This window comes from Pagrus pagrus (assembly GCF_965226575.1).
Source record: "Pagrus pagrus genome assembly, chromosome: 15".
NCBI classification, from domain to species: Eukaryota; Metazoa; Chordata; class Actinopteri; order Spariformes; family Sparidae; genus Pagrus; species Pagrus pagrus.
The window spans coordinates 10,122,416-10,134,822 of NC_140199.1; the positions used below are offsets into that span (position 1 = coordinate 10,122,416).

The window sequence follows — 12,407 nt, forward strand, 5'->3', positions numbered from 1 at the left end:
TGGAGCTACTTCTGCAGTTGTTTAGGTGAACGCTGCTGCGGAGCTCAAGTAATGATTTGTGGACTGTGAACCATTCATTTCTATCTAAAAAAAAAATAAAATGTCAAGTCGTCTTCAGCAGCGTTTCATTTTGCCTTTCTGGTGTTTAGAGGAGACGAGTAGCACGAAACGCTGACCGGAGGCCAACCGGAAAGTTCCTGGAAAGCTGGAAAACATGTTACAGCACTGCTGGTTAGACATTTCTCAGAAACTGCCAAACCAAAGTAGCTCACGTAAGAACTTCCCATCATAACACATTTAAACAACAGATTATACAAAGAGGCAGCGTCATTTAAAAACATCTTTATTTCGTCAGCTGGATCCAACATCTTGTTTTCAGACTCGTTTTACATTCAGACAACTGGGTGAGACCACATGCTGAGGACGGGAGAGGAGGCAGGTCGGTGTGCATGGGTGCTCTCTCGTACAATCGTCTGTATGGATGTGTTAATACGTCTCTTTTCATACAGTCCTCTCTGTATACGGGCGTGTGTGTATGGGCACTCTCATGTGTGTGTGTGTGTGTGTGTGTGTGTGTTCTCTCTCGCGCGCTCTCAGACAGTCTTTTGATCCGTCGCCTCCGGAGCTGTTGAGGCAGATGCCGAGTCCTCCTGGGTCTTGTCTAATCCCTGGCTGCAGCCTCGGTCACCTGACTGCTCTTTCACCGTGTTGCCGGCGTTGGAGTAGGACACGTCTATACTCTCGTATGGCTCTGATGTCCACTGAGAAGGAGAGGAAGAGAAAACGTTAGAGTACAGTGGAAACAATAAGACAAAAATATGGATTAATTGTGTTTCTTAAAAAATCTGCAAATCGACTATAAATAAAACAAATACACTTGGTAAGATTTTGAGATAATGTTCTTTGTTAAAACCTGAACTGCATTTTGCATCCAGAGTCAAATTGAAAGAACAGGGAGAAGGATTTTAATATGAGCGTCGATCGATTCATTCGCCTCACTGGCTTTTAAAACTCACTCCCCGGCTTCTCCTCTCCGTGAGTGATTGACAAGTCTGAAGGCCCGGCAGTTTCTCCCGGAGGCCGTAACACCGATTACACCTCGCAGTTAAAAATGTTGCATTGATTCAAGGAGTGTCTGACCAGTAGAAAGGCCAATAAAAAGTCAATTTTGTCCAGAGGTGTTGTCTTTGATTGTGAGCCACAGGAGTGCAACACTGACAGAGTTCTTTCACTAGACAGCATGACGGTTAGCGTAGCTTAGCGGAAAGACTAGAAGCAAGTGAAAACAGCTATCCTGACATCACAGGTTAGTTAATGATGTCACTGAGTAAATGACGTGTGTGCCGATTGTGTCTGTAGATCGAAGCAAATCAAAAAAGAGTTTAATAAAGTTGTAACTAAAGTTTTTACTGTGAAAAAATGAAGCCCGACCATAAAACACCTGCTTTTATAATGAAGTTTGGTTTACCAGCGTCAGTCCACTTGACAGACCGCCAGCAGCAGAGGGTCTTTTAATGTTAATAATACACACAATAATAATACACAATACAGGGTTACTGCTGGTGAACTGAGTGAAGGCCATGTTGTGATGATAAGACCTCATTGTGTATGAGCCTCCAGACAGCAGCGTGTATAAAGAGGCCGGTCTTTGTCCCGTACCTGCGTGGCCCTGCTGCTCGACCTGTGCGAGGGCCCCATGGCGATGTTGACGCTGGACGAGGACTGAGTATCGGTGGTGTTTCCCCCTTCGGCGGCGGACAGCCCGGAGATGACCAGGCCGCTGGAGAAACTACGCTTCCCAAACAGCAGGCTGAGAGTGGACGAAGACGAGGAGACCTGGGCGAAAACACACACAACACAAATATGCTCATGCACAAACAATTATCAGGGAGGGCAGGCTGCGTCTAAGAATAACTGTACACTGTGATCACATGCTTTGGCCATCAGCTGGGAAATGCTTTATTGGATAAGTTTGCATGATAATCACATCAGTGAAACCCTGACCTTCGATTAGGATGTTATCATGCTGATGTATAAAAGTAAAAAAAAACAAGCTGGCACCTGGCTGGAGCGCTGCTGATGCTGTGCTGCTTGAAGCTGCGAGCTGATCCCTCCGGCTCCTGAGAGCCGAGGAACCTGAAGAGAGAGAAACATCTTACTGCTTTATTCTCTGAAGACATGAAGCGGTTAAACGTTAAAGGTTGTGTGTGTGTGTGAATACCTGGGAGAATATCGAGGCTATGGACGTGTTAAAGGACAGCTGACTGTTGGACAGACGCTGGACGAGCCCGTGGTTGGAGCCCGAGTCCAGGATGGGCCCTGATTGGCTGGTGACGGGGGGACGCTGACTCTGAGGCTGAACCGACCGACTGCGGTACTCTCTCCTGGCTGCAGAGGCACGGAAACAAACGCACATGCTCACTTCAGGTGTAACAAATAACAAGCTTTAACATCCCTGCTTATATTCTTGTGTGTGTGTGTGTGTGTGTGTGTGTACCTGCGTTGTGGTGTCTGTGGCTGTGCGTCGTCCTGGCTCTGTGCTGGTACAGGCTCAGGCTGTTGGACGTGACGGAGGACGGGCGGTTGTGGCTCAGCGAGGACGAACCGCCGGCACCGCAGTCCACATCCTCCATGTTCACACCGCTGTTACAGCTGGTCAGGTTGTCCTTACGCACCCTGGAGAACACACACACACACACACACAGCTCTGATTTACTTATTCATGTCGGCATCAGCGTGAGGGACCAACACTGGCATAGAGCCATAAAAAATGTATCGAGTCTTGACTTTTCCAGCACACACGCACACAAACTCACACAAGTTACGCAACCGTGCGAGCATACGTGACACACACTTCGTCTTAAATTAGTTAAGTGTGTTCTGGCTGACGAGGCCTCGGCCAATCTCCCGGCTCCTCGGCTACTTAGCGATATTAAGACAACACCTTCAACTCGAGGCCGACGAAACAAGATTAACAATCTAATCTTATCTGAAGGGAAAACTCGGCGGTGTAAGAAGCTTAAAAGAGAAAAACACACACCATTAGCTGAGCTGTAAAGGTTAATGCAGAGCCTTTATGATAAGCTACGCTGAAGGTAATGTGTAATGTGTGAGACCGAAACAGAGAGGACAGAGGGAGAGATGTGGGATGTGATGTGGAGTCAGAGGAAGCTCTTTATCTCAAGTGTGCACTCCCACTGTCCCGTTCATGTATTTAAGATTACATTAAGTTGGCTGGGGAAGTCTCTCCCCCATCGCTGACTTCCACTGAGTCAATATCTGTAAATCCACAAAGGATCGCTCACTCAGCAGGCGGCCGGAGCATTACGCTGCGCTCGGCACATTATCCAGAGTGATTTACACCAAACACAAGCAGCTGGAGGAAAAAACATTATGAAGTTTTTCCGTCAACTCGTGTGTCATCAACTTGTTTGCCTCTCGCGCATCATCTTTATCCTCAAATTGCTCTTTAACGGCCCAAAAATGGTGAGGTAGTCAACCTAACGGACCATATTCACACGGCGGCCATTTTCTTCTGATGTGGGAAGATCAAATGTTGAAAATCGAGCTGTAAAACAACATATCTTTGCGTTTTTGGTGAGTCATTTCCTGTTTTACTTTGTAGATTCATCCTCATGTGTTACTTTCCACTTCCTGTCTTTGTCCTTTTCCCACCCTTATTCTGTGTACACCTGTGTTTTACTTGTTCATTAGTCCTTTTGTATCTAAGTCTGTCTTTTTCCTGTTTGTTTGTCTCTGTCCTTGTGTTTCCTTTGTGTTCCCACTTTGTTTTTCATGGCTTCTGGTTTGTCTTCAGTTTTTTATTTCTCATAAATTGTTTACCTTGGACTGCTGTTTGTTGCTTCCTTTAGGATTTTGGACTTAGCTAATGTTAGCATTCAACCACTTCCTAGCTAACATTGGGAGGAGGCTGAATGCTAGCATTAGCATTTAGCCACTTCCTAGCCAACATTACTGTTTGATATTGATAGGAAAGACGTACATTTATTCCAAAATATAAATGTACATCTTGGACATATTTATTTAAGCCTGGAAGGAAAAGACACTGGATGTAATCAAACAGTAACATCAGCTAGGTAGAGGTTGAATGCTAACGTTAGCTAATGGGTTATCAAATGTGTTGTTTTAACTTGAATATCCCTCAAAATGTTCACTATTCGTTGTCTTTCTCAGTTCCTGATCAATCAGAAATGAAGTTTTTATGAGGAACATGGCCGCCAGGTGAACATGGTCTATTCAGCGTACTTGTCAGCGGTGTCACAGTCTCTCGTGAAATGCTATTTTGTCTGCGTTGCTACTTCTACATGTGAGTATTATCCCTTGGCTGAAATTCATTACGTTTGGCCTCTGAGGCTGAAGGATTGGAGGAAGTTTTCACTGTAAGTGTGCGCTCTAAAGCCTCTTATCCATCTTATCTAAGGACCCTCAGAGACTGACAGCTGTTCCAGGAAGTGAACCCACAACCCTTCAATGAAAGCATTGTCTTTGTACAGACCGGACTAAGTAAAAAGTGACAAGGGAGTCTTTTCTTTCTATCTTTAGCATGTGAAGAATGGTGATTGACAGTCACAGGGAGAGAGAAAGGGAGACGGGAACATGCAGAAATAATAACTTATCCTCAGCTGACCGAAACCACTTAGTGCAGAGCCAAGAACGAATCACATCCAGGCTCAGAGCCCCTCCTCCGATGCTTCGCAGCGTCCGGTGTGTTCCTGCGTATGATGTTGTTAGCGGTGACACATACCTAAAAAATAATAAAACCACTGTCAGCGACAAGAGACATCTGCAAATAGACAAAACTGTAAAAGTAGGGAAGCACATCAGAACATATCAGTGAGTGACACGTACATGGGGTAGCCCAGCGGCTGGTCGCAGGACGAGTTGACCATGTTCCTCAGCGCTTGCTTTGAGTTCTGGATGCTGCCGCGTTCTGGGTTTCGGTTCCGTAAGAACACCAACTCCTGCTGCTGGCCGGCCCACAGGCCTCGCACACACTCCTTATTGATCTGCAGAGAGAGAGATGGGATCGGATCACTGGCTTCATCCAGGAGACCGGATGTTTTATAGTTTTAACATCGTCCTTGAACAACTGAAAATGTACGTTGTAGAGGATCAGCAGGAAATGAGAGCACTTAACAGGTGGTTAGCTTAGGTTAGCATAAAGACTGGAAGCAGGGGGAAACAGCGAGCCTGGCGTCCAGTTCATCATTAATTAACATGATATCTATATTTATTTATAACTTAAGTGCTGTTAGGTGGGCTGTGTTACCTTTAGGCGGAGCCAAAGTATGTGTTTCCAGACTGAATAGTTAGCTGCGTGCCGGCAGCAGCTTCATTTTTAATGAGAGACGATGAGAGTGGTATCGATTTTCTTAACAAACTCTCATCTAGGATGCAATTAAGTGTATGTTGAACTGCTCCTTTAACGTCATCCTCCAACGTCAGACGGTTTAAACTTTAAGTGCTGAGAGTTAAGTAGAAATCTGAGCACTTAAACTAAATGCAGAGTCAAAAATATTGATCATAATTTTAATTCTCAGGAAAGAAAATGCAGAATAATTTCCCCCTCTTGCATGAACTTGTGTGAATCTCTGGCACAATCTAACATTCATCTTCTTCATTCATCTTCGTCCCTTAAATAATCTGTGCTTCTCTATGTGACTGACGTTGGTACGACTCCTGTGCCTTGATCCTTTAAAACTATCTGTAGGAAACAGGGAGTATGAAATCTTCCTGCGCATTTCTTTTTCCTTTCCATTCTCTCTCTTTGCCAACTCATTGAGAGGGACTGGGTGCAATAGTACAGTGTACTACATGTCGCACAGTGCCAGAAAAACAGGTTATGATAACTAAAATGGGGAGAGGGCGTGAAGATTTGTCATTAATCGGGAGAAATACTGGGGAATTGTGACCCCTGGAGTTGAAAAGCAGGATTTTCAGCTTCTACAGTTAAACAAAGCATCTGAACAGAGTGTCAGCTGAACACTTTGGCAGGATTGTCGTGCTACATTCACACTACAAAGACATTTTCCACAGAAATCTGAACATTTTAAACACTCCTCACACGCACTAATCCTCTACTTCCACCCTACCTTGATGACCTTGAAGCTGAGGTGGCGTTTGTACAGCATGATGATCTTATACTCGTCCGTGCCGTCGTCGATCATGTGCCTCAGCGTGAGCAGCGTGTCGCGGCTGGACAGCACCGCCTTACGCCAGGCGGGGTCACTCTCGTGGCAGATGACCAGGCTGCTGCGGTAGTTTGTGATGGCTTCGTACAAGATGGATGCCTCCTCGGTCTCCTCCAGACAGGTGAAGTGATCCTGAAAGGGCAGGAGAGGCGTGATGGAGGACTGCGGGATTTTATTTGATTTAAGGAAAATGTCAACTCCGCGGCAAAGGGTGGAAGAAATATTGTGTGGTTTTTATAAATGCGGTGTAATAAAAGGTAGAATCTGGTCTGAAAGGTCTGAATCTTAGTGGAGCAGAAGTATGAAGTGGCATAAAAAGCAAACGATCGAGTGCATCAAAATTTTAAAAACTCCAGTGCTTCCACCACTTCTCCAGGGATGAGAAGAGGCCATCATGGAGATATTTATAGAAGCGTTAAATGATGCACAAACGTCCAAGACTGAGTGGAGTGTGTGTGTGAGGGAGCAGAGAAAAACTGTAGTTAAAAACAAAAATGTAAAGGTTTCATCAACACGTGCATGAGGACACAGCTCACGTTACCTGATGCAGTTTGAGGCTCATCCTGACTGCAGGAGCCACCACCTTCTGCAGGAGGTCCAGGTCAGCAAAGACCCACTCGTCTTTGGTGGCGATGCGGAAGTCGCCTTTAAACAAGGTGTTGAAACCGTACAGGAACGACTCCAGACTTTGAGAGGAGGGCCGGGGTGTGTGAGGGAAGAAGACAGAGAAAGTTATAAACAACACAAAGACAGAAAGTCATGAGAACAGTGATATCTGTTTGAATGATGTGCATGAGCAAAGATTTAGCCGCTAACGCCCTCTTCTGGTGCATCTGTGAAACTGCAGGTAAAAAATCTGCAGCAGCTGCTCTTAATGGTGTTTTTACACATAAACATATTTTTCTTCTCTTTCCAGCTTTAAAACCGTGAAATCAACTGAGTCCAGGTCGTCTGTGTGCAAATGTTTTATCTGATTATTTGTGTGTGCTTTCCCTCAACTGACAAATGAGGGTGTGAGCGTCTCCATGATCTTCTCACACAACTTAATTCAAAGATGAATCAGAGGCAGTCCGTTCATCTACTTGTGTTGTTCTTTGGTTTGTAATAAACTTTACCTGTTGGACATGTTGTGCGACGCCGTGCCGAGTGATCTCCTCCCCAGGACGGACAGCGCGTAGCACAGAGTGACCAAATGAGAGTCTTCATCACTGTCCACAGGCTGGAGACACATCACACACGATCACAAAGACGGGCTTGTAATTCAAATTGACAATTTGCACCTTTAATTCAAGCTTAATTTTCACTTTAATGCAACTTTTGCCCTCATTTCACATTCCTGAATGAAAAAAGTTAATGTAAGTTATCTTTATGAGAGACCATTCGCTGGTTTCAGCTTCTAAAATGTGAATATTTAATGTTTTTCTCAGACTTTCAGAAGTAGAAAATCCCTCAGCCGCTCTGACCCATAAGAGTAATCTTAACGTGACGTACCGTCTCCATCTTCCCAGCACAGTACTGGATCCACTCCAGGTAGACGTTGCAGAAGCTGGCGCGCGTCACCCCCTGCAGGCAGTGCACGTAGTCTTCATCGATCTTCACGCTGAAGACCTGAGGGTCGCGCTCGATGTGGTGCCACTTGGTGTAGGACTGCACCGCCTCCTGGATGGAGGCATCCTTCAGCCAGGTTGACAGTTTGGGGGAGTGGATCAGGTAGTAGATGATACTCTGAGAAAAACAGGGACGCACCATCAGAGGAAGGTAGAATACTGAACACAAGGACAGCAGAAGAGAAAGACGGCATGTTACAGCTGCTGGAGTGACTCCTGGCAGGCTGCCATTTGTAATAATGAGTAATGAATGTGATTCTTCATCTGCCAATCAAGCTGTTTAACCTTTTGGCCCGTCAGTGGACTATTCAATTTTCAGTCCGCCACTGAAGTAAAAGTGACTGAATATGTCGTAAGTTGATGCATTATTGAAGCTGCACTTGGTGCCTTCACATGCTGATGACTCTTAATATTAACATACTATAATAACAGCTCAGAGACACAGAAAGAAATCAGTTAATGTGACAGGGACAGCACATGTAGGCATCTATTTAAAAATGCAACTGATGTGATGTATACAGGACTTCTAGCTGTGGCTTACAGTCCTCGTCCCTGCGTGGAAATGTTAAAAGCCGGAAAAAATGTAAACTAGAGTGCATACCTCCTCCAACAGTCCCCTTTAATTCAGTCAAGCAGATCAGTTCAATCAAACTTGATAGCCCTGCACGAAGCATCCATAACTGCTTAGCCATGATACTCATACATGACCATCACCCAAATACGCTTGCATTTTTTCATCAGGATCCGTGCATCATTCCCTAAGAAATTAACGGAAATGTCCAAATATCTTGCAGTGTTTAAGAAAATCCTGCATCCGTCCCTTTATCTGGATCCGCAGCAAAAGTTAACGGGGTCCATTCTGGGCTGAGACCCGTCCTCCATCTAAGTTTTGTGGAAACACGTCTCAAAAACCAACCAAAGAACAGACACAGGTGTTCTCTGGTTGGTTTATATTTTGATTTTCCTTTTTGTTCGAGTGGTATCAATAACAACATTTTTCATGAATCAGTTTTTTTGATAAATTCAAGTGAGGTGAAGTCAATTTTTCTATGAATCCCCAAATCACAGATTAGTCTCAGAAGGCTTCACAGTACACACACACGAACAGAAACAAGAAGATGACTTGTACCTTCAGGTAGTAGGTGATGAGCAGCTTTCGCAGATCGTACACCTGCAGCATCGTGGCGGCGTTGTTCTCGCTGATGCTGTAACCCTCCAGCAGGTACTTGGTGGCCATCACCTCCCAGGCCAGCCAGCGCAGGTTGAAGGCCGCGTTGCACGACAGCATGTGGGGCAGGTGGCCCGGCTCGCAGCAGCAGCAGGCGTCGTCTTCCTCCACGCCCTCAGTGATGGCCTCCACCTCTCGCTGCTGGCAGTAAGTACCTGAGAGACGGAGGGAGGCGAGCAGCCAGACGGTTAGTCAGCTCGTCGTTCGGTCAGAGAGGAAGATGGAGGGTAGGTGGTCGGACTGTACCTCTGAACTCTAAACCCCTCAGCTGGAAGGTGACCAACCCGTTGCCGATCTCGATGAGGTGGACCAGGGCGTTGAGGTAGTCAGAAGCCAGAATGAAACAGTCTCCGGCGCTGTAGTTGCCCCATCGGCCCAGCATGAGGTCGCCACAAAGAGAATTCTGCAGCGAGCGGGTCAGGTACTCATAAAAGATGGAGTTCAGGTTGCTGTCATCACACCCTGCAGGAGAAGGACAGCCAGAGGTACAGACAGACAGACGGATGGACGGGTGTCAAGAAAGGACAAAGTGGGTGAAAGCTGCTTCCTGCTCTGACTGATTGTTGCTGGCCAGATATGGAAAGAAACAGCAGCGATCTCTTCACAATGAACATATCCAACACATCAAGTAAGTTTTACTTAGTTTAATATGTGACTCTCAGAGAGGACGGGACTTTTCAAACAGTCAGAAACAACTCACCCGTCTCCTTGTCCACTTGGGACACCAGTCTGCTGTTAGAGTTGTCGATACGCTTCGTGCTGCAAGAGATGTGAGACAAAAGAAACAATAAAAAACATATTTTGATACCAAAAGGCACCAATCATTTTATTTTATTTAAAGGTTTTTCTTATTTTGTTTGTTTTTGGGTCTTTTTGTTTGTTTGCTTTTGTTTTTGTGCTATTTATTGTCAGTATTTATCTGCTTCGTAAAGTGTCCTTAGGTGACTTGAAAGGTGCTTATAAATAAAATGTTTTATTATTATTATTAGAATTATGCTGTAGTAACAAAATGTTCCCAATACAGCTTCAGCAATCTTTTGACTAATCTGCCAATTCATTTCGTAATTAATCGATTAATTCCTCATTCTATGAAATGTGAAAAATCTTAGAGCCCAAAGTGACGTCTTCAAACTGCTTCTCTTGTCCAACAAACACTCCAAAACCCACAGACTCTTCATTTACTGTCATAAATGACAAGAGGTGGAAAAAGCACACACATAATTTACTCAGGTACAGATACTTGTGTATAAAAAGACTCAAGTAAAAGTAAGAAAGTACAGCCTCTGAAATGAACTCAAAGTATAAAAGTAAAAGTTTCCCTCTGAAGGACATTTCTGTACTTCACTTCACTTCACATCATATTAATATAATTCAAAGACCGTTAAACTTAAAGGCAGAATCAGTAGGATTTGTTCGAGCTGTTCATAAAAGCACCAGAACGATAATCAATTGTTGAATCTCATTCCCAGGACATCAAATATCATCACTTTGGGTTGGTGAAGCGTCCTGAGCAGCAAAACATTGAGGGAATAAGTAAATCCAGGCAGAGGGCTGCAGGGTCTCTGCAGATACGAGACACTAACACGTCTTTTCTCCCCATTCGAGTCTCCCTCTCTGTCTGTTTCTGTCTTCCATCACCAGTAATGATGCAAACATATAATTATAATTGATAATTCCCCTCAAATGCATTAAACTAAAGTAACAAGCCTGTTTTTAAAAGGTAAGCAAAAGAAAGCACTGATAATTGTGTAAAAATGTAGGGAGTAAAGGTACAAAGTTGCAGAATGTGGCAGCTGACAGAACAACAGCTCACACACATCAATATTTATGAATCTATCAAAACCTCCTCAGCCACTGACGCACCTCAAACTACACACTTTGAGACTAAACTGTCCTGTCGTCTCAGTTGTTGTTCATTTAATGCTGTCGTGTTGTCTCGGCGTTCACAGTCACAACGTGCAACAACTGCTGCCTGGAAACACCGACACCTGACTCCAGACAACAACCGGCTAAATATAATCACAGGCTGCTTCATGTCAAATCTCTGAAGTTTGCACAACAAAGCTTGAGGAGTATTTCTGGACTGCTTTCAGTGAGCTGAAGTACAAACAGCCTCACATCAATAAGTCAGAGGGAGCAGAGGGGTTGTGTAAGGGTGAGGAGGAGGAGCTTATCTGCTTATTAACAGTATTTAGGATATTTTAATGTTTCCCGTTCCAATTCCTTCAATTAAAAGTTCATTACACTTACATTATCATATCATCATTAAAATGTGTCTTTAAATGACAATAATATTGTTTATCACAATTATTTCTGGGACAATGCATCGTCCAACAACAGCCGTAACCGTGACGGGCCTGTCCCTTACTTGTAGTTCCTCTCCCAGAACTTGATGGGCCGTGGATAGGAGGAAATGAAGATGGCGCTGCCCAGGAAGGGAGCCAGCGGTGTGTAGAAGACAGTGGTGAGCAGAGTCTGGAGCAGCAGCATGGCTGAATCTGGACGCAGACACGCGGGTCAAGAAAAGACCAGCAGGTAGTGACGAGCTCTCAATCACACACACACACAGACACACACACACACACAGGTCTTGGGGAAAGGATACGAGGCACGGCAAACGGCTGAGCGAAGGCATGGAAAGCGCTGCCCCAGGCGATCTGCCAGGGAGCGATGTAAACCAGGATGAAATGGAGCTTCAGGAGCAGCTCACGCATCTGAAACAACACACAACCTTTGAAACATTCAGTGCATTACACTCCCGCACATCACCGCGAATCACAATAATGTCATATTTCATGTTTTCCTGCGACGTCACGCGACCCTCTGTGATGAATAAACTGACCTTCGTGGGTAAAAGTGGAGGTTTTCCACCTGAAGCGATACGATGTAAAGGTCAGTCACATCTGTCTGCCTGTTTCCTGGAGTGTGTGCTGCTGTTTGTCCTCTACCTTTGTTTCTACTGTATCTGTTGGTTTCTGCATCCATTTATCATCCCGTGTGTGAGATAACTGCGTGTCTATCTTTGAGACAATCTTTCTATCAGGACGCACACAAATGCATTCCCATACGCAGCACATTATCTCAGGTACACATACGGCTCCCAGATGTCATTAAAACCCCGCTCCCTCACCTTGTGGAAGACAATGGACATGATGAAGAAGTCCAGCAGGAAGCTCTCGGAGGCGTGCGGACAGTCGAAGTGGAAAAAGACGAGCGTGAAGAGCAGAGTGAGGAACTGGAAGCTGGGGTCGCAGAAGGACGAACGCAGGAGCTTCAGTCCGGCAACAGTCGTCAGGAGGACGTCACAGCTGGAGGCACAGAGGAGAGGTCAGACGACACGCTCACGCCGCAGATAAACAG

The 12,407-nt window shown here is 45.1% G+C and overlaps 1 protein-coding gene and 1 long non-coding RNA gene across 2 annotated transcripts in view; one reads left to right on the forward strand and one right to left on the reverse strand.

Annotated features, from left to right (window-relative positions):
• Positions 1 to 327: 327 nt before the first annotated feature.
• The window catches only part of pcnx2 (pecanex 2), a 29,973-nt gene continuing 17,893 nt past the window's right edge, over positions 328 to 12,407 (reverse strand). The window contains exons 24-40 of the mRNA XM_084376406.1: positions 12,178 to 12,355; positions 11,653 to 11,761; positions 11,416 to 11,545; positions 9,748 to 9,806; positions 9,294 to 9,509; positions 8,949 to 9,202; positions 7,704 to 7,937; positions 7,328 to 7,431; positions 6,754 to 6,898; positions 6,114 to 6,344; positions 4,870 to 5,027; positions 4,649 to 4,765; positions 2,498 to 2,676; positions 2,222 to 2,388; positions 2,062 to 2,136; positions 1,660 to 1,836; positions 328 to 761 (exon numbers count right to left, since the gene is read on the reverse strand). Coding sequence (XP_084232532.1) covers positions 594 to 761; positions 1,660 to 1,836; positions 2,062 to 2,136; positions 2,222 to 2,388; positions 2,498 to 2,676; positions 4,649 to 4,765; positions 4,870 to 5,027; positions 6,114 to 6,344; positions 6,754 to 6,898; positions 7,328 to 7,431; positions 7,704 to 7,937; positions 8,949 to 9,202; positions 9,294 to 9,509; positions 9,748 to 9,806; positions 11,416 to 11,545; positions 11,653 to 11,761; positions 12,178 to 12,355 — 2,701 coding nt within the window. The 3' untranslated portion in view covers positions 328 to 593. The remainder of the gene's footprint in view (positions 762 to 1,659; positions 1,837 to 2,061; positions 2,137 to 2,221; positions 2,389 to 2,497; positions 2,677 to 4,648; positions 4,766 to 4,869; positions 5,028 to 6,113; positions 6,345 to 6,753; positions 6,899 to 7,327; positions 7,432 to 7,703; positions 7,938 to 8,948; positions 9,203 to 9,293; positions 9,510 to 9,747; positions 9,807 to 11,415; positions 11,546 to 11,652; positions 11,762 to 12,177; positions 12,356 to 12,407) is intronic.
• Positions 2,693 to 4,627, forward strand: LOC311271042. Its single transcript, XR_014624336.1, has 3 exons — positions 2,693 to 3,597; positions 4,195 to 4,327; positions 4,442 to 4,627. It is a non-coding gene; the product is annotated as an uncharacterized lncRNA (long non-coding RNA).